The sequence below is a fragment of the Melanerpes formicivorus genome, unplaced genomic scaffold (genome assembly GCF_026170545.1).
Source record: "Melanerpes formicivorus ecotype bairdi unplaced genomic scaffold, bMelFor1.0.p_v2 SCAF_29, whole genome shotgun sequence".
NCBI classification, from domain to species: Eukaryota; Metazoa; Chordata; class Aves; order Piciformes; family Picidae; genus Melanerpes; species Melanerpes formicivorus.
The window spans coordinates 5,239,463-5,260,619 of record NW_027142381.1 but is presented as its reverse complement, the minus strand read 5'-3'; the positions used below and the strand labels follow the sequence as shown (position 1 = coordinate 5,260,619).

The 21,157-nt window shown below is 51.1% G+C and overlaps 1 protein-coding gene across 1 annotated transcript in view; it reads left to right on the top strand.

Moving 5' to 3' along the window:
* LRRC75A (leucine rich repeat containing 75A) overlaps positions 1-21,157 on the top strand; it is an 80,689-nt gene that overhangs the window by 22,313 nt on the left and 37,219 nt on the right. Inside the window, exon 2 of the mRNA XM_068154643.1 lies at positions 10,547-10,675. Coding sequence (XP_068010744.1) covers positions 10,547-10,675 — 129 coding nt within the window. The remainder of the gene's footprint in view (positions 1-10,546; positions 10,676-21,157) is intronic.

Here is a 21,157-nt window from a genome sequence, read left to right as displayed (position 1 = left end):
TATTGCTCTCTACAATTACCTTAAGGGGGGTTGTAGACAGGCAGAGGTTGGTCTGTTCTCCCAGGCAACCAGCACCAGAACAAGAGGACACAGTCTCAAGCTGCACCAGGGGATGTTTAGGCTGGAGGTTAGGAGGAAGTTTTACACAGAGAGAGTGATTGCCCATTGGAATGGGCTGCCTGGGGAGGTGGTGGAGTCGCTGTCACTGGAGGTGCTCAGGAGGAGACTTGACAGGGTGCTTGGTTGCATGGTTTAGTTGGTTGGGTGGTGTTGGATGATAGGTTGGACACAATGATCTTGAAGGTCTCTTCCAACCTGGTCTGTTCTGGTCTATTCTGGTCTATTCTATTCTATTCTATCAGCTACTGCCCCATGCTGGGCTCAGACTCCCTGCTGCCTTTAGTAGTGAAAGGTCCCAGTCACAGAGCACAAGGAATGACAAATTAAACTTCTGCTTCTGACCTGTGGTTTGGACTCACCAGTTGGCAGCTGGGTTGCTCCAGCAAGCTCTTTTAGCAGCCACAAGAGGATAGAAATGGCAGATACTTGATTAAGTTTGTCATATTTCCTTTTACTGCTTCACTGCAGAGTTGTTAATAGAGTCCCAGCAGCAAGAGCAGAGTTAATAGGGTAGCTGTTGTGCAGGGCTGATGCATAAACCTTTTTCTTTGGATTTTGGCCATGTAATGTGGTGGGCTCTGGGTGGAGTTGGCTAGCAGGAGGTGAGGGGGCTGTCAGAGTGGCCTTTCAGGGTTTGCACTCAGCTGCTGGCAAACTGGAGAGACCTGTGTGTTTGCTTGCAGCCTCCTCCCCATCCTGCCCTTAGACCTGCAGCTCTTTGTGCCCCCATCTTTCCTTTGCAGGAAGAAGACCTTGGGGGATCACTCTCCTCGGGAGGGTTTTGGAGCAGAGCATAAGAGGCTCTTGTACCCAAGGGCTGAGTCTGCTGGGAGGTTGTTGCTGCCACCCATCCATCTAGGGAGCAGGAGGAAGAAATGACAAGTCCTACCAGAAGCCATCTGGTGCAGGCTCTGTGTGGCCAGCAGGGTCCTGGCTTGGGGCTGGAGCCCCAGCTGGAGTGATGGCCCCAGACTGATGCTCTGTGTTGGATGGGAAACTGGGATGCAGGCAGCTCCCACTGGTTTAGAGGGGATGCCTGAATAATGTTTTGTGATGTTAAGACAAACATTTGTGCTAAAGGCAGGGAATGGACCTAAATTGTTTGAATTGTTCAAAGCAAGTCCTGAAGTCACCTTCCTCAGATAGAGTTTCCAAGGGTTTTCTATACTGGGATCCCACTGGCTCTGTTAATCAAGGTGGGATGGGTAGCTGAGGCTGTCTGTTCTCATTAAATGTCCACAGGCACTTTCCTGTTAGCTTTGGTCTGCTCAGACTCCAGCTGGGGAGTTTGTATTTGCCTCACAGATTAAAATAGCCACGACGTGCTCTTCTGCAAAGCCCTTCTGTGCAGTTGTTTGTGATCTGGATGGAGGCATCATATCCCTGCCCATTAATCCATCTCTCTGAGTTTCTATAATTCCAGCCTCCTGGAAGGGGTTCAAACTGCCACCATTTGTTATTTGAGTCAGCCTGCCAGGGAAATGTTTACTTCTGCCCTGAGACATTGACTCTCTAACCATGCCCTCGCTCGAGGTTTCAATGAGCAGTTGTTGGTCCCAAGCCAATATTAACTCTGTTGAACACAAAGTACCCCACATAGTTAAACTCTGGTTTTGCATCATTCTTGTGGATTAGACCCAGGAATTTGCAGTAGCAATTGCTGGGTTGTTTGGAGGTTCCCAGGCTGCGTTCCCCCATGCCCCATCCAGATGTGGTGGTCCCACCGCTGGCTGGTTACAGCCCAGGCACAGGCGGCTGCTGAATGCTGCCTGCCCTCTTCAAAGGTGCAACCTTGGGCATCTTTGCATTGCTGAGGTCTGCTTCCCCCCCCCAGATCTGTTTCAACACTACCTTTCAGGTGCTTTGCTCCTCTCTCAACCCTTGAAATTGGTCTAACAGTTGTGTACAGAGGGATGTTGGGTTATGGTTGGACTTGATGATCTTCAAGGACACAGTCTCAAGCTGTGCCAGAGGAGGTTTAGGCTGGAGGTGAGGAGAAAGTTCTTCACAGAAAGAGTAATTGGCCATTGGAATGTGCTGCCCAGGGAGGTGGTGGAGTCACTGTCCCTGGAGGTGTTCAAAAGGGGACTGGCACTTGAAGCCATGGTTTAGTAGTCATGAGGTGTTGGATGGCAGGTTGGACTTGATGATCTCTGAGGTCTTTTCCAACCTGATTGATTCTATGATCTTCAGGTCTTCTCCAACCAGGTGAGTCTATGACTCCTGTGTTAAAAAGCTCTTTGAGGAAGAGGAGAAGGAGAAGGATGGACAGTGTGACTATTTCAGATGGGATATTAGGAAGCAGTTCCTCACCATGAAGGTGGTGAGAGCCTGGCACAGGTTGCCCAGGGAGGTGGTGGAAGCCTCATGCCTGGAGGTTTTTGCAACCAGGCTGGATGTGGCTCTGGGCAACCTGCTGTAGTATGAGGGGGGTTGGAACTGGCTGATCCTTGAGGTCCCTTCCAACCCTGACAATTCTGATGGCATGATTCTCTTCCAGCTTGCTTTTCTTAGGACAGGCAGTTAAGAACAAAGCTGTTTACAGCATATCTCTCACAAAGTATAAACACACACTTTATGAGGGTTGTGTGTGGATGACCAGAGCTGCTGGGCTGTAATAAATGCACCAGGCAGATAATCTTCCCAGCAGTGCACTCCCACACTGCTTGGGCTTATCTCATAGGAAAGGAAAGCAGCACCAAAGTTATGAGCTGTGAAGCAAAGGCTGGAGGGCTCATCATGTGCAAAACAGGTGGAGGCTGATCCTGGCTGCTGTGGCCAATTACAGCTGGCAGATCCATAAATACCAAAGTTTTACAGTGGCTGCCTAACCTCATCAGCCAACCAGACTCTGGGGGATTTGGGCTGGAGTCGAGCAGCCTAAGGATCAAAGGCAAAAGGGATATTTTGTTTGCTTGTTTTCAAGAGGGGAGGGGGAAGGAAGGGAGGGAGGACTACACAAAGCATGGAGACTGAGCAGCTAAACACGTTCCCCCACCAGCCAAAACGACCCCTAGCCTTTGAGCAGCCCACACTGTGCTCACTGCTGAGTCACATCTCACATGCCTGTCCCTCTGAGCTGACCTTACCACACTGCTAATGCTCACCTCCTGCCTTTATTTATTTATTTACCCAGCTGAGTGGCTGCAGATGATTGACTGCACACAGTATTAATCCTTCCCTTCCTTCGTGCCCCAACCCTTGTTGATAATGCCAACATCTCTGCTTGGAAATTCATTACCCTGCCCTGGCTATTAGTGGAGATAAGGAAGAGTTTTGGAAGGGATGCTGGCCAAACCAGCAGCTGTGGTTGCAGGAGCTTGGGGGGGGATGTTTTGCAGAGTAACCTCATTTGGGCAGCCAGTAACTGTATTTGCTCTGTGTTAATGAAAGCAGCCACCAGCATAACCTGCTTTATCATATGACTTCTCATGTGGACCTGCTGAATTTCCTTCTAATTGCAGTTCAATTTGCAGTGATAAATAGCTTAATAAGGGGAAATGGGCCTGGCTGCTGTTGTTTATGGCTCCTTGCAGCAGAGGGGACTATTACATGATGCTGCATCTCGTGGAAACACAACTTGGGGCTTCAAAAGCTGCTTGCTCAACTGTTAGCTGTTGCTGTGCTGCATCGTTTTCTGCCTGAGAGAAGGGGAATGATGAGTTGGTTTACCTGCTACTAGGGAAAGGGGTGCTGGGGGTGCAGCTCCCAGGTGCCTCACACTTATTTTTCACTGGGCAAATGACATTGCTTAGGTAGTGTTGGCCTGGGGAAGATCTTCCTTGAGGTTGAGGGAGGTGATTCTCCCCCTCTACACCGCTCTGGTGAGACCCCACCTGGGCTACTGCATCCAGTTCTGGAGCCTCTATTACAGGAAGGGTCTGGAGGTGCTGGAAGGTGCCCAGAGAAGGGCCATGAGGATGAGCAGAGGGCTGGAGCTGCTCTGCTAGGAAGACAGACTGAGAGAGTTGGGATTGTTCAGTCTGGAGAAGAGAAGGCTCCGAGGAGACCTAATTGTGGCCTTCCAGTATCTGAAAGGAGCTCCAAGAAAGCTGGGGAGGGACTTTTTAGGGTGTCAGGGCGTGATAGGACTGGGGGGGATGGAGTAAAACTAGAAATGGGTAGATTCAGACTGGATGTTAGGAAGGAATTCTTCCCCATCAGGGTGGTGAGACACTGGCACAGGCTGCCCAGGGAGGTGGTGGAAGCCTCATCCCTGGAGGTTTTTAAGGCCAGGCTGGATGTGACTCTGAGCAACCTGATGACATGTCCCTGCCCATGGCAGGGGGGTTGGAACTGCATGATCCTTGAGGTCTCTTCCAGCCCTATCAATTCTATGATTCTGTGTTTAATTTGGGTGGGTTTTGAGGTGGAAGGGACATTTGTGTGGCTGTTGCTTGCAGAGGGGACCCAGGTGGAGGAAAGCATCGAGCACAGCATCTGCCCTGCCGGGCAGCAGGGCTGCCTGTGCCTTGGCTCTCACCTGGCTTGGTGTTTCTCCAAAATAGTTGAGCTCTCTTATGCCTTTCTTGGCTGTGGCTGGGAATTTTTCCATTGCTGCTGCCATGGAAGGAAGACATCATGATCTTCTGCTGGCCACCTTGGACGTAAATTTCTAGTTCCTTTGAAGGTTTGTTGTTGTTGTTGTTGTTTAGGGGCTCTGTGTGTGTGTTTTGGTGTTTGTTTGGGTTTGGTGGGGTTTGTTTCTGGGTTTGTTTGGGGTTTTGTGTGGTTTTGTTTTATTTTCTTTCTTCCACCCTCCCCTCCTTGTTCTTTCTTTCTTGCCACACTTGCAGAAGCCTCCTCATATAGAGGCTGCACACAGCTAGTTGGTGGCAGGAAGCTTTCCTTCCAGTGGGTGAGCCATCCCTGAGGATTAATGAGTGGTTTGGCTTTCCCTTGGCCTCCTAAAGCTGGAAACAAATCAGATGAATTGCAGGAAGGTCATGGGAGACAGCAGAATGAATTGAGCAAGACTCTTGCTTTTCTGCTTGGCCCCAAAGCGATCTCCTCTCCCTGCTCCTTAGTCCTGCCTGGCAAAGATGTGCTCAGTAAGGGGCACACATGGGTCAGACAGACTCAGGAGCAGCAGCTCAGGTGCCAGGGGGCTGCCTAATGTCAGGGTCAGCAGCTTCTTCCCCAGGGCCTCAGGGATGCAGAGATGTTCCCCTTCTACCACACAGGTAGGACATGTACCACACAAACCTTCCCTGGCATCTTAGCATGGTGCAGGGTTTAGGGTGCTCACTGGAAGAGCACAGCTGCAGCCTGTACCAAGAAAGCCATCGTCCTGCCTGGCCCAGAAATATTATCATAGACTCATTAGGGCTATGAAAAGCCTCTTAGAGGAAAAGCCCTCTAAGATCTGAAGTCCAGCCACCAACCCACCACCACCTTGCCCACTAAACCATGTCCCCAAGCCCCATGTCCACACATATTTTGAACGCTTCTAGGTGTGGTGACTCCACCACCTCCCTGGGCAGCCTGTCAAATGCCTGGCCACTCTTGCAGGAAAGAATTTTTTTCCGGGCCCCTCAATTTAAGAAGGACATTGAGACTCTTGAAGGTGTCCAGAGAAGGGCAACGAGGCTGGGGAGGGGTCTGGAGCACAGCCCTGTGAGGAGAGGCTGAGGGAGCTGGGGTTGCTTAGCCTGGAGAAGAGGAGGCTCAGGGGAGACCTTCTTGCTCTCTACAACTACCTGAAGGGAGGTTGTAGCCAGGAGGGGGTTGGTCTCTTCTCCCAGGCAACCAGCACCAGAACAAGAGGACACAGTCTCAAACTGTGCCAGGGGAGGTTTAGGCTGGGGGTGAGGAGAAAGTTCTTCCCAGAGAGAGTTGTTAGCTGTTGGAATGTGCTGCCCAGGGAGGTGGTGGAGTCACCATCCCTGGAAGTGTTCAAGGGGGGATTGGATGTGGCACTTGGTGCCATGGTCTAGTAGTCATGAGGTGTTGGGTGACAGGTTGGATTTGATGATCTCTGAGGTCTCTTCCAACCTTATTGATTCTGTGATTCTAATATCCAACCTAAACCTCCCCTGGTGCAACTTGAGGCCAGCTCCTCTCATCCTATCGCTGGTTACTTGAGAGAAGAGACCAACACCCACCTCACTCCAACCTCCTTTCAGGTGCCTGTAGAAAGCAAGAAGGTCTTCTTCTCATCACACTAAAACACTTTCATTTAAAACCCATATTCCCCAACCTGTGGTGAGAGCTGCACTTGCTCTGCAGGTAAAGATCCCTTGGGAGAAAGGGCACATGCTGGAAAATCCCCCAAGTGACGGGAGCCAGATGCTGGGCGTTTCCTCCAGGGCTCTTGGTTGGTGATTTGCTGCTGACAGCATGGACTGGTGCTAAGTTATTAAACTGCAGATGAGCTCATCACTTGGCCTTGAACAAGTTTCAGCCTTGAGTGGCTTTGAAACATTACATGTGGTGGAAAAGAGACAATGCTGGTGTGGCAGAGAGATTTCGGGAGCAGCTGAGAAAGACATCTGGGCCTGCAAAAAAAACTGAGTACCAGGAGGGAGGAGGGGGAAGGCTTTGGGAGGAAAATGTAAGCTCTCCCAGGAGGGAGGGGAGAAAAAGTCTGTTTTATTGGTTCTGGATTTTCATTTTAGCTCAGGAGAAAATTGTCAGAGTTTTGAGATGGCTTGAAGGAAAGTGGCAGGAGGCTAAGCCTGGTTTGATCCTTGAAGATCTTCAAGGTCTTTTCCAACCTCATCTGGTTCGGTTCTGTTCGGTTCCTGTTCTGTTCTGTTCTGTTCTGTTCTATTCTATTCTATTCTATTCTATTCTATTCTATTCTATTCTATTCTATTCTATCTCAGTGTGGCAAGAGCTCTGTTTGTGGGATAACTTCTACCAAGCCTCAAAAATCAGCTCTTGGGGCGGTGTGGTGCTTGCCAGTGATGCCATCTGACCACAGGCCACATCCAGTTCTTACCTGAGGTTTGCTTAATCCTAATATTGAGCCCCACCAGACTGGGGAGAGTGTTTTTCCTTCTCTAGAGACTTTCACCTGGGCATCTTCCTGTGTGGCCTGCCCCAGGTGATCCTGCTTTGGCAGGGGGGTTGGACTAGGTGATCTCCAGAGGTCCATTCCAAACCCTACCATCCTGTGATTAGATGACCTCCAGAGGTCCCTTCCAACCCCTACCATTCTATGATTCTCTCCCTGAGTTTCCTTCAGGGTTCTCCCTGCTCTACACAACTTCTATTTCTCCTTTTAGTGTTTCCCTTGCAAAGGAGGTGCTGAACCTCCCCATTTCTGCACAGTCACCATGGATCCACGTGGTGCCGAAATACACGAGGAGGAGGACAGCCTTGAACGAAGAACTGTGTCCAGTTCTGGGCTCCTCAGTTTAAGAAGGACATTGAGACACTTGAAGGTGTCCAGAGAAGGGCAACAAGGCTGGGGAGAGGCCTTGAGCACAGCCCTGTGAGGAGAGGCTGAGGGAGCTGGGGTTGCTTAGCCTGGAGAAGAGGAGGCTCAGGGGAGACCTTATTGCTGTCTACAACCTGAAGGGAGGTTGTAGCCAGGAGGGGGTTGGTCTCTTCTCCCAGGCAAGCAGCACCAGAACAAGAGGACACAGTCTCAAGCTGTGCCAGGGGAAGTTCAGGCTGGAGGTGAGGAGGGAGTTCTTCCCAGAAGGAGTAATTTGCCATTGGAATGTGCTGCCCTGGGAGTCATCATCCCTGGAGGTGTTCCAAAAAGTCTTGGATGTGGCACTTGGAGCCATGGTTTGGTAGTCATGAGGTGTTGGGTGGCAGGTTGGACTTGATGATCTCTGAGGTCTTTTCCAGCCTGGTTGGTTCTGTGATTCCATGAAAGGGATGAATTTTTCCAGCCTCCATGCTGGAGCAGCTTTGGTGGGCTGGTTTGGCCATCCCAGTGCTGCTCCTGGGGAGCACAGGGCACACCCTCATCTTCACTCTGGATCTCAATGCTGAGATTAATTCCTGGGTTTTGTTTTTCTTAAGGGCTGACTTGGCAGCAGCCGTGGGATAGATCATAAATTGGTTCAGCCTCTTTATTTTTCTACCCAGGCATGCTTGCAATCAGTGGGTGCATTGCCCAGCTGGGCTTTGTGGCTGCTTGGATTTGTTGTTCTGGGGCTTTTTCTCAGTGCTCCCAGCAAGGGAGAGCAGCCTCACACATGTGGGGCTTTTAACTGCCTCAGCTCCTTTTTTTTGTGTGTCTTTTTACCAAACAGCTTCTCTGCAAAGCTGGAGATAGCTCAGGCAGTGCCGTGGTGCTGGCCCTAAAAAGAGCAAGGAAAGCAGAACGCTGCCTTGCCACCTGTTTGTGGTGTGAGCTGTAGAATGGGCAGGGACACCTCACACTACAGCAGGTTGCTCACAGCCACATCCAGCCTGGCTGCAAAAACCTCCAGGCATGAGGCTTCCACCACCGCCCTGGGCAACCTGTGCCAGGCTCTCACCACCTTCATGGTGAGGAACTGCTTCCTACCACCCAATCTGAAATAGTCACACTGTCCATCCTTCTCCTTCTCCTCTTCCTCAAAGAGCTTTTTAACACATAGACTCACCTGGTTGGAGAAGACCTGAAGATCATAGAATCAATCAGGTTGGAGAGACCTCTGAGATCATCAAGTCCAGCCTGCCACCCAACACCTCATGACTACTAAACCATGGCACCAAGTGCCACATCCAATCCCCTCTTAAGAGGACACAGTCTCAAGCTGCACCAGGGGAGGTTCAGGCTGGATGTTAGGAAGAAGTTCTTCATAGAAAGAGAGATTGGCCATTGGGATGTGCTGCCCAGGGAGGTGGTGGAGTCACCATCACTGGAGGTGTTTAGGGAGAGCCTGGATGGGGTGCTTGGTGCCATGGTTTAGCTGATTAGATGGTGTTGGGTGAGAGGTTGAACTCGATGATCTCAAAGGTGTTTTCCGACCTGGTCTATCCTATCCCATCCTATCCTATCCCATCCCATCCCATCCCATCCCATCCCATCCCATCCCATCCCATCCCATCCTTCCTTTTGCTAGATCCCACCCATGCCCAGTGTAGAGGAGCCTGCCTCTGGCCTTCACTCTTCACAAGTGAAAGCAGAGCTCTGAAGAGAAATGCAAGCATCTTATTCCTGTCCAAAGTAAAAAGGTAAAAGGGAAGTGGCTTGCTCAACCTCACCCAGAAAAGCAGAGCTGGAAAACGAGCCAGCTTGCCTTGGAGCTCTGGTGAGGCACACCCCCTTGATGGGCTGGCTCTGGGGTGGCTGATGGACCTTGCTGCAGCATGCATTCATCCGAGAGCAGTGCTGTCCTGTCCCCTGGACGGCTGCTGCTGAGGAACAAAACATGGTGGGGATGAAATATCTGCAGCAGCAGGAGAGCACTCCCTCCAGCCCTTCCCCTCCTCGTCCCTGTGTGTGAATGCATTTCATAGAGTGAGCAGTTCCCTGCCAAAATTCCTCACATTATTATGTCTAAGGACTGCAAACCATAGAAAACAGTCTTGGAGGGGACCTGGGGAGGTCTGAGCCATCCCTAGGGCAGGATCAGCTCGATCTGACCTGTTGCTGACACATCTTTGTCCAGTCTCCAATGGCAGAGCCTCCACCCCTTCCCCAGGCAGTCTAGCCCAGTGCTTTGCTCTTCCCAGCTCCCCCCCAGCTGATCCTGCTGCTTCCATTCCTGCAATTTTAGGCTCGTTCTTTCCTCCCTGCACACAGCAGACCCCAAGCACATCTATGCTATATTTAGTCTCCAGTTCCAGTTTCATGCTGTTCAGGCTGTCCTGTTCTCTGGAATCATCTCTGTTTGCTCAGTAGATTTATGGCTTGTGTGTGACAGGAGGGCATTCATCCTGCAGCCCAAACAGCCCTTTGCAGAGCAGACACAGCACGGGAGTGCAGCTTTCCCCAGGGTGACGTGGTCCTGTGTCCCTTGCTTCTGCTGAGTGCTGGTGGGGATCACTCTCCTCTTGGCTTCCTCATGACAGCCACCAACATGAGCTAATTGAATCTGGAGAAGAGAAGGCTCTGAGGAGACCTGGTTGTAGCTTTCCAGTATCTGAAGGGGGCTACAAGAAAGCTGGGGAGGGACTTTTGAGGGTGTCAGGGAGTGATAGGACTGGGGGGGTGGAGCAAAACTAGAAGTGGGGAGATTCAGATTGGATGTTTGGAAGGAATTCTTCACCATGAGAGTGGTGAGACACTGCAACAGTTTACCCAGGGAGGTGGTGGAAGCCTCATCCCTGAAGGTTTTTGCAGCCAGGCTGGATGTGGCTGTGAGCAGCCTGCTGTGGTGTGAGGAGTCCCTGCCCATGGCAGGGGGCTTGGAACTGGCTGATCCTTGAGGTCCCTTCCAGCCCTGACAATTCTATGGTTCTAATTCCAAGAGCTATGCTGCCACTGGCTCTTGTAGCACATCTAATGTTGCTTTTCCCCTCCTGTTTTCTGCAGGATTTAGGGATGGAGTCGACCTCTCTGGATGATGTCCTCTACCGCTACGCCAGCTTTCGGAACCTGGTGGATCCGATCACTCACGACTTGATCATCAGCCTTGCTAGGTACATCCACTGCCCCAAACCGGTACGTACCCTGCTCTGCTCTCAGCACTCATCCCCACACCTGTGCTGGCCTGGGGCACTGCTTTGTTGGGACAATGGGGTTTCTTCTTGAGTGCCAGGGGAAAAGCCTCCTGATTACTGCTGTGCTTGCGTGTGACCAAGAGGACCTGCTTGGAGGCAGTGAGTTGATTGCACAGTGTTGGGTTTTGCAGCTGACCAAGTGACCTTCACCTTATTGCTCTCTACAGTGTCCTGAATATTTGATGTTGGATGTGTCCAGAGAAGGGCAGCGAGGCTGGGGAGAGGTCTGGAGCACAGCCCTGTGAGGAGAGGCTGAGGGAGCTGGGGTTGCTTAGCCTGGAGAAGAGGAGGCTCAGGGGAGACCTTGCTCTCTGCAACTACCTGAAGGGAGGTTGTAGCCAGGTGGGAGTTGGTCTCTTCTCCCAGGCAAGCAGCACCAGAACAAGAGGACACAGCCTCAAACTGTGCCAGGGGAGTTTTAGACTCAAGGTGAAGAGAAAGTTCTTCCCAGAAAGAGAGGTTGGCCATTGGAATGTGCTGCTCAGGGAGGTGGTGGAGTCCCCATCCCTGGAGGTGTTCAAGAGGGGACTGGATGTGGCACTTGGTGCCATGGTTTAGTTAGTCAGGAGGTGTTGGGTGACAGGTTGGACTTGATGATCTTTGAGGTCTTTTCCAACCTTATTGATTCTATGATTCTCATGGTAGAACTTTGGCTGTTAGCACTTTGGTTTAGAATTGTTTCTGCTTTCTGTGTTGAAGGCCTCCCCCCACCAGGACCCCTTTCTGCCTCTCAAGGATGACAAACCATTTGTCACCCCTGTGTGATATTTATCATGACCCCAGATGACAAGAGAGTCCTTGGCTGTGCCTTCAAGGCTGGGTTTCCTCCATGGGCTGCTGTTTGAGCTCTGGCAGGAGCAGGTTGCTCTGTGAGCACAGCCCCACGGTGGCTGTAGCAGCATAAAGGCTTTTAAAATCCCAGGCTGGCTTCCTGCCTTCCATGGGAAATGTGTCTCTGCTTGGTGGCCCCTGGCAGTTTGGTTAATTAAGGTTTCATAGTTTCATTCAGGGTTGGAAGGTACCACAAGGATCATCTAGTTCCAACCCCCCTGCCATGGGCAGGGACACCCCACACTAGATCAGGCTGGACAGAGCCTCATCCAGCCTGGGCTTAAACACCTCCAGGGATGGGGCCTCGACCACCTCCCTGGACAACCCATTCCAGGGTCTCACCACTCTCATGGTGAAGAACCTCCTCCTCACATCTAGCCTGAATCTCCCCACCTCCAGCTTCATTCCATTCCCCCTAGTTCTATCACTACCTGAGATCCTGAGAAGTCCTTCCCCAGCCTTCCTGTAGGCCCCCTTCAGATACTGGAAGGCCACAATGAGGTCACCTGGGAGCCTTCTCTTCTGCAGACTGAACAGCCCCAACTCCTTCAGTCTGTCCTCATAGGAGAGGTGCTCCAGCCCTCTGATCATCCTTGTGGCCCTTCTCTTTTCCTAGGCTTGCTTTTAAGTAAGGAATGTTGTTGGGATCAGATCCACAGAGCAGCACAGGCTTAGGAAGGTGTCTGAGCTCTCAAAAGGAAATGTCTGAGCTCTCAAAACCACCCTGGATAAGGAGGAAGAGGGATAAGAGGGAAGAGCAAAAGCCACCAGACAGCCTGTGTAGGAGATGTAGGAGGCATCAGAGCTCTGGGGAGTTTTGATCTCTTAGTCTCCCTGTGCTGCAGGAGGACTACCTGTTCCCTGCTTGTGATGGGAGGACTGCAGAGCTCTGCTCAGTCGGCGTGATGTGCCCTGGCACTGCAGTCATGGATGTCATGCACTGAAGATGAATTGGTTGCAAACATTTCTGATCTGCACCTTTCAGAGGTGCTAAGCTTTCACTGTGCAAGCTGCAGGCTGAGCAGGAGCTGTAGGTGCTCCTTCAACTCCCCTTGACAGTCCTAGGAACGGGCTTCCTCCTGAAGAGACATTTCTGTCTATGTTTCATCTTGTCTGGTGTGTGGCTGGGGAGCTGGAGGCTCATCTATCATGGCTGTGTTTTCCTTCTCCCCTGCACAGTGCTTGTCAGGAGCTAAAGTTACTCAAAATAAATGGTGTGAGTTGTACTAAGAGGCTGAGTGATGTTTTCCAGTAAGCCCAAAGGAGGGTTTGGAAAAGCTTCCTGGTGGGATGTCTTGATTGTAACAGCTTCCCTGGGAGTGTGGGAGCTGTGTGGCTTCCCTGAACTTGCTGTCTGGAACCAATAATCTACCTTTGAGCTCAAAGGCAAGCCCTTCCACCCCCATAACCTGTGTTTGGCTCTGGTCATGCTTGCAGATGTAATAGGGCTCTGTTTGAGGACCACCAGGAACCACCACCTCCCAGCACTCTCCTTCCTTATCCTCCAAACCTTTCCCAAGCTGCTTTTTGTCCTTGGGAAAGAGCTGCCTGGAGCAGTGCCATGGCATCAGCTGGCCAGGTTTGCTGCAGCATGTAAGACTTGGGACACTGATGGAACCTGGAGTGAGGGAGAGAGGTGCAAATGCCCCAGGCATATGTCCTTGCATTTTGTTGGGAGGAGGATTGGTTGGTTGAGACCTCATTGCTGTCTGCAACTGAAGGGAGGTTGTAGCCAGGAGGGGGTTGGTCTCTTCTCCCAGGCAACCAGCACCAGAACAGGTGTGCCAGGAGAGGTTTAGACTCAAGGTGAGGAGAAAGTTCTTCCCAGAGAGAGTTGTTAGGCATTGGGATGTGCTGCCCAGGGAGGTGGTGGAGTCACCATCCCTGGAGGAGTTCAAGAGGGGATCGGATGTGGCACTTGGTGCCATGGTTTAGTAGTCATGAGGGGTTGGGTGACAGGTTGGACTTGATGATCTTTGAGGTATTTTCCAGCCTTATTGATTCTATGGTTGGGGTTTTTTTATCCCTCCTGAAGACAGCAGCATCAGAGCAAGCTCATCTCTCCTCCTCTCTGCTGCTGAGCTGCGAGGTCTTCGCTCATCACAACTCCTCTCGGTCTGCACGTGGCATTTTTAAGCACTTATTGGAAAGGAACCATCCACAGGTGTAATGTGCCAGGTGTGATGGGGCAGGGCTTCAGGCTGGAGCCCAGAGGTGTATCTCTCCTGTATTTGCTGCTAATGATTGGTCTTTAATTTCCTCTCAGAGTGTCTGAAGGGATAGATTCATTCACTGCTGCTTCTTGTGGGCGCTGCTCCAGTTGCAAACCATTGCCCCTCATCCTGTCACCTCAGGCCCTTCTGAACAGTCCCTCCTCAGCCTTCAGATATTGAACTGCAGCACTGAGGCTCTTCTTCTGCATGAGATGCTGCTCACTGGATACACTTGGTCCTCTCCCTTTCCTTGGCACAGCTTGAGGTTTGCACCACACCATGCAGTAGCTTTGGTGCTGGAGCAAGGACGGCATCTCTGGGCCAGTGAGCCCCAAGCCTGTGCTGGGGAATGCTGGCAGGTGGCAAGTGCTCCCCTGAGGGTGGTGACAGCTGTGTTGCTACAGCAAAGAAAATGCCACCATGCCCTGCCACGCTCCACCAGGGAACCTTGGGGGCTTGCAGGCACTTGCTAAGCCCTGGAGCACCCCTGGGAGATTGCTGGGTGTTGCCTTGGAGAGGAAAGCAGGGACTGCACAGGTGACAAGTCCAACAACAGCAGGTCTGTGCTGCAGCTCCTGGCCCACAACCTAGCCTTGCTCAGGGTTTGGTGCCACCAGCTGTGCTTTAAACTCTCTTGGGGTTTTTGACAGTTCAGGATGCTGGATGAGAAGTGACTTCAGCCCAGTGTCTGGTGGTGGTTTTCTGAGACACTGATTTTCTTGATGTCCCTAAAAACCTGCATGTCTTAGTCACCTGGATTATTTTCCAGCATCCAGTCCTCTTTCCCTTCAGACCTCCCTCCCTCCCTGCTGTCTCTTTGACAGAGACTTGGCAGCGATGTCCTGGAGCAGGAGAGAGCTCAGGGCCAGGAGCGCTGCAGAGGTTCTGCCTTTTGCTCTGCCTGCTGAAGCTCTGCCCTTGCATTCCATGGGAGGAATACACATGGCTAGGCAGGCTGAGGGAGCTGTGAACCTGCCCATGTCCAGATGGAGGTGGGACAGATGGGGCTGAAGAATGGGACTGACTTGGACTCTGGTCCCTCTTAACCTGCTCTATGAAGTATGTGTCTCAGGGGCTGTGGAGTCTCCCTCTCCCCCTCCCTCCTGGAGAAAGCACTTCCTTGGCTTTCTGTAAGTGGCTTTTTTCCCCCCCTTTCATTTAGTCTCTATTTATATCACCCTTAGCTTAAAAGTGACCCCTTGGTCTCTCCTGTGAGCTAAAATAAAAGTTGAATCGTTTTTCCAAGCTCTGGGTAAACACATCCTGGTCTGTGTGGCCAGGGGGGGAAAAAGTTGGTGTGGGCTTCTGCAAGGTGGCTGTGGGCTTCTGCAAGGTGGCTGTGGGCTTCTGCAAGGTGGCTGTGGGCTTCTGCAAGGTGGCTGTGGGCTTCTGCAAGGTAGCTGTGGGCTTCTGCAAGGTGGCTGTGGGCTTCTCCAAGGTGGCTGTGGGCTTCTGCAAGGTGGCTGTGGGCTTCTGCAAAGTGGCTGTGGCTCAGCTCAGTGGAGAGGGAGCTTACTCCAGTGAGGAGATTCAAACCAGCAGCGAGGCAAAAAGCTAAACTTGTGCTGGAGGTGCCTGGAGTGCTTTGAATGAGCCCAAGTGTGGAAGCTGCCTGGGAGAGTTTTTGTCTGGATGTCAGGGCATGTCATGCACAGGCTGCTTTGTGTCCCTCCAGACACCACTGAGATCCTAACTTCATGGTATCATAGTATCAGTCAGGGTTGGAAGGGACCACAAGGATCATCCAGTTCCAACCCCCCTGCCATGGGCAGGGACACCCCACACTAGATCAGCCTGGCCAGAGCCTCATCCAGCCTGGGCTTAAACACCTCCCCCAGGCCCTTGTGTTCAGGTGACTTTTGCTAAAGGGGTCTAATGAAAGCTCTTTTCCGGATCATGTGGATGTCAGGGGTTGGGGTTGGTCCCATCCCAACTGACAAACATAATGTGTGTCCATCACAAGAAGGACACAGAGCTGTTGGAGTGAGCCCAGAGGATGATCCAAGGGCTGAGGACAGGCTGAGGGAGCTGGGGCTGTTCAGCCTGGAGAGAAGACTGCAGGGGGACCTTAGAGCTGCCTTCCAATACCTGAAAGGAGCCTACAGGAAGGCTGGGGATGGGCTTTTCATAAGAGTGTCTAACAACAGGACAAGGGGGAATGGTTTGAAGCTGAGGGAGAGCAGGTTTAGACTGGATCTTAGGAAGAAGTTCTTCAGTACAAGGGTGGTGAGCCTCTGGAATAGGTTGCACAGAGTGGTTGTGGATGCCTCCTCTCTGGAGGTATTTAAGGCCAGATTGGATGGGGCTTGGGCAACCAGGTCTAGCTGAGAGGTGTCCCTGCCCATGGCAGAGGGGGATGGAGTAGATGATCTCTGAGCTCCCTCCCAACCTAGGCCATTCTATGATTCTATGAATGCAGTCCAACTGAATCTGGGTGTCATGAGTAGCCCTTCCTTGAGGGGCTGGGGTGTACAACACCCAAGAAACCCTGATGGAGCTGTGCAAGAGCAACCACCCAGCTCTGGCTGTGCCTTGCTGGGCTGCTTTCTGGTGGGGGAAGCTTTCAGAGCAAATCAGCGCTGCTGTTGCTCGTGAAGGGTGTGTGGAGTGGTGGCTGTAGGTGTTACACTTGGTGTTTCTCACCTTGTGCAGCTCTTGGAAGCCTTTGGGGTTTGTTATGGCCCTTACAAGAGGCAGTTTTGCTCTTCAGGAAACTCTCCTGTTGTGCAGCACGTTTTCCAGTGTCAGTTCAAGAGGTGTTTGCACAGGATCAAAGACATTTGAACAAGTGTTTTCTTCCCCATGGCCATGACCTTGGGATAGTCTTTTATCTTCCTGCCTCTCTCCAACCCCAGCCCTGTGGAAAGGTGCCAGGCAAGCTCCTTGGAAAGTGGCTGAGCTCCAGGGACAGCCTGCAACCACCTTTTTCCAAAGCACAGTGCCAGGGTAAGGAGATAGTTGGTGCTGGTGATGCTCTCAGCCCTATAGGTGATGTCTGCACGTCCAGGGCTGTCCCACGAGCAGGGAAAGAGGACAAAATGCTTTAGCAAAGCTGTGAGGCGTGGGTCAGAGCTGCTCTGATGCCCTGTATGGTTCCTGCAGCTGCTCAGATTTCCAGCAGGAGCTGTTCCAGGCAAAGGAGCTGCAAACACAAAGGCCTAAGGAGCAAAGGGCCCCTGTCAGAAACTCACAGCTCGTTCTGCCAGCAGCAAGGGCTGGCCATAAACTGTTGGAAAATTCAACTGGTTCCTTTTTCCACAGACCAGAGCCACATGTATGGATGACTGATGACTGTGATAGGCAGTGAGTCAGGCTTTCCTCTGCTTTGAGAACTTGTTGAACATGGGATAAAAGCTGAGTGGGAGCTGGGGGACAGGAGAAAGTCTTGGGCACAAGCTGCTTTCATCCCTTGTGACCTTGAGGTGTGTGATTGCACCAGCTCTTACCATGCTGGAGATATACCATGGAAGCTCCCCCAGTCCCTGAAGGCTGGAGTAAATCCAAAGTGAGATTTTGGCTTTGCAGATCCCCATCCTGCTGCTTTCTGTGGAGGAAGGCTTTCCTGCCAGCTGGTGGTTGTGAAAGGGCTGGCAGAGCAGCTTAGCAAAACCCAGTCCCAAAGTCCAGCTTTGCCTGTCCATCCTTTTGATGGTGCCTGCACCTCTTGGGCTGCAGCTCCACTAAGACAGGTGAGCAATCCAACCCTGCCTGCATGCAGGGTGCTAGATATGAGCAAACATCTCAGCATGGAAGCTGTGTACAACAGATACCATGGTCCTTGGCTTACTCACCTAAAGTCAGTGTTTCAAGGTACATGCTGAGAGCAGTCAGTCAGGGAGAGCCTTCTAAGCAGTTGGTGTAGCTGGAGAGGTGACTTGCTGGCACTGGAAGCAGAATGGATTCTGCCCATGTAGCTCTGGATAGATGAAGATCTATTTTCTTGTTCCCTCCTGTGCCACTTGAGAAATATAGGCTTAGCTTCATCCCTGGCTTGGGTGTCTGACCCTGCATGAGCTGTAAATCAGTCAGGTTGGCAGTATGGGGTTGGTTGTGTGAATTGTCCCTCACAAAACCAAGGCAATATCTAGAGCAAAAGTGGTTCTTGTGGCCTGTTCCTAACCCTTCTTCATCCCCATGGGAATAAGGAGTTAATTACCAATGATGCTGGGGGGTTATGCCCTGCATGTTCAAAATGTGTTGTTCCTGATGGAAGCTTAAATGAACCTTTTTTCCCCCCCTCTTTTTTCCTATCCTGTGTGCTGTCAGATGTGGCTAAAACTGTGTTACTGAACTCATTTGGTGCAGGAGGAGTTGAATTGGGATACTGTGACCAGCAGCTCGGCACCTTTCTCCCCAAGCCAAGCACATAATCCAGCTCCTCCAGCACCAAGGTTATTGTTTGATCTGGAGTTCAAATTATCATTCCAAGTTTCAAATTATCATTCCAAGTTTCTGACATCAGGCTCATTTCTGCAGCTGAAATCACAGGTATGAAGTGATGACACATTGAGGGATGCTGAGGCACTGTCTGTTGGGTGTCAGCCTCGAGTAGCTTCTTACAGAATCACCAAGGTTGGAAGAGACCTCAAAGATCATCAAGTCCAACCTGTCACCACAGACCTCATGACTAAACCATGGCACCAAGTGCCACATCCAATCCTCTCTTCAACACCTCCAGGGATGGTGACTCCACCACCTCCCTGGGCAGCACATTCCAATGGTTAACAACTCTCTCTGGGAAGAACTTTCTCCTCACCTCCAGCCTAAACTTCCCCTGGTGCAGCTTGAGACTGTGTCCTCTTGTTCTGGTGTTGGTTGCCTGGGAGAAGAGACCAACCCCCTTCTGGCTACAACCACCCTTGAGGTAGTTGTAGACAGCAATAAGGTCTCCCCTGAGCCTCCTCTTCTCTAGGCTAAACAATCCCAGCTCCCTCAGCTTCCCTCAGCCTCCCTTCTGCTCTGAGATGCATCCCACACATCTCCTTGCAAAGCTCTTGGAGTCCAAATGCAAAGTTCTGTGGGAGCATTATTTGTCCTTTGCTGGAAGAAGCATCATAAAAAGCAGCTGATTTATAAATGGAAGCCCTCTAGCTCCCCAAATACCTGATGTAAGAGCAAAGGGAATGCTGAGGATTCAGCTCAAGTCTCTTGTATTCTCTATTAACAGCTCCTTTGGTTATTTTTTCTGCTGGTCTTGCTCCAAGTGTGAAGATCTCTCTGTATGGGTGTTGGAGGCATCTGCAAGACATTAAAATATCCTGCAGTATGAAACAGGCTGCAGAGCTCAGGCCTCACTAATGACAGCTCTGGTTCTTTCCTGGCTCAGTCTGTCCTGCTCTCTGCTCATCTTTTCTTTGCAGGAAGAGAGGTAGAATAGAATAGAATAGAATAGAATAGAATAGAATAGAATAGAATAGAATAGAATAGAATAGAATAGAATAGAATAGAATAGAATAGAATAGAATAGAATTAACCAGGTTGGAAGAGACCTTTGAGAAAGAGGAAAAGAAACAGAAAGAAAAGGGAAGCAAAGAAAAAGGGAAAGAAAAGGGAGGGAAAGAAAAAGGGAAGGAAAAGGGAAGCAAAGAAAAAGGGAAAGAAAAGGGAGGGAAAGAAAAAGGGAAGGAAAAGGGAAGCAAAGAAAAAGGGAAGGAAAAGGAAGGGAAAGAAAAAGGGAAGGAAAAGGGAGGGAAAGGAAAAGGGAAGGCAAAGGGAAGCAAAGAAAAAGGGAAGGAAAAGGAAGGGAAAGAAAAAGGGAAGGAAAAGGGAGGGAAAGAAAAAGGGAAGGAAAAGGGAGGGAAAGAAAAAGGGAAGGCAAAGGGAAGCAAAGAAAAGGGAAGGAAAGAAAAAGGGAAAGAAAAGGGAAGGAAAGGGGAAGGGAAGGGGAAGGGAGGGGAAGGGAAGGGGAAGGAAAAGGGAAGGGCAAGGGAAGGAAAAGTGAAGGGCAAAGGAAGGGAAGGAAAGGGGAAGGAAAAGGGAAGGGAAGGAAAGGGGAAGGAAAAGGGAAGGGAAGGAAAAGGGAAGGAAAAGGGAAACAAAGGAAAAGGGAAGGAAAGAAAAAGGGAAAGAAAGGGAAAGAAAAAGGAAGAAAAAGGAAAAGTCCAATGTGACCAGGATGACTTTCCTCAAACTTTTGTCTTTTTCTCTCTTTTGGGTTGCTTATCCCCACACCCTGAACAGCAGCTGGCAGAACTGCCAGGCCCCCTCGCTCAGTTCCCCTAACAATCAGATGACCTTTCCTAACTGCTGCGTCACCATCTGCAAGCCCTCCTCAGTGCTGCAGGGTGGATTTTGTTGGCTTGGAGATGGATTTTGCAATGCCTCCAAAATGTCAGGTGCCACACGAGCCAGCAGCTGATGTGCACAGCTTCCCTCCCTCCCTTCTGCCAAGCTGTTGAGAGCATCTTGGGGCATGCCAGTTGTCGGTGATGGGCATCCTGCACGGGGCAGAACTGGACCAGAAGACGAAAGGAAGAACCAGCAGCAGGAAAAGATATTTCATGGTGGCCTCATCTCTTCACAGAATCACAGAAACATTCAGGTTGGAAAAGACCCTCAGGATCACCAAGTCCAACCCAGTACCCTACTCTGCAAGGGTCACCTCTAAACCATAGCCCCAAGCACCACATCCAAAACGCCTTTAAACACACCCAGGGTTGGTGACTCAACCACCTCCCTGGGCAGCTCGTTCCAATCCCTAACCACTCTGGATGGGGAAAACTTTTCCTAATGTCCAGTCTAAACCTACCCAGTCACAGCTTGAGGCCATTCCCTCTTGTTCTACCACTAATTACCTGTGAGAAGAGACCAGCACCAGCCTCTCCACAGCCTCCTTTCAGGTAACTGTAGAAGAATGAGGTCTCCCCTCAGCCTCCTCCCCTCCAAACTAACCAGCCCCAGCTCAGTAGCTCCTCAAAAGATTTATTCTCCAGGTCCTTCACAGCTTCCTTACCCTCCTCTGCACTGGCTCCAGCACCTCCACATCTCTCTTGTATTGAGGTGCCCAAAACTGGACACAATACTGGAGGTGTGGCACCACCAGAGCTGAGTACAAGAGGACAATCACCTCCCTGCTCAGCAGCTGCCAAGCACACTGCGATGAAGAAGGAGGAACAAACTGAAGCAAGCAGTTGCTGAGCTGCTTCCTCTGGAGCTGCCAAGCATGTGGACTGGTTTGTGAACAGTACAACATGCTGCTGGATAATGCAGACAAGTGCTTGAGGTCCTGAGGAGCCCTCCTGGTCTGCACAGCTTGCTACCACGCTCTAGGTTGAGTGTCACGTTAGTCTTGCTCCTGGCAGCAGAGTTTGCTTGTGCCTGGATGCCTCTGGAGCCACATGGATGTAGACAACCTTGCTGAGCTTCTCATGGGGTAAAAG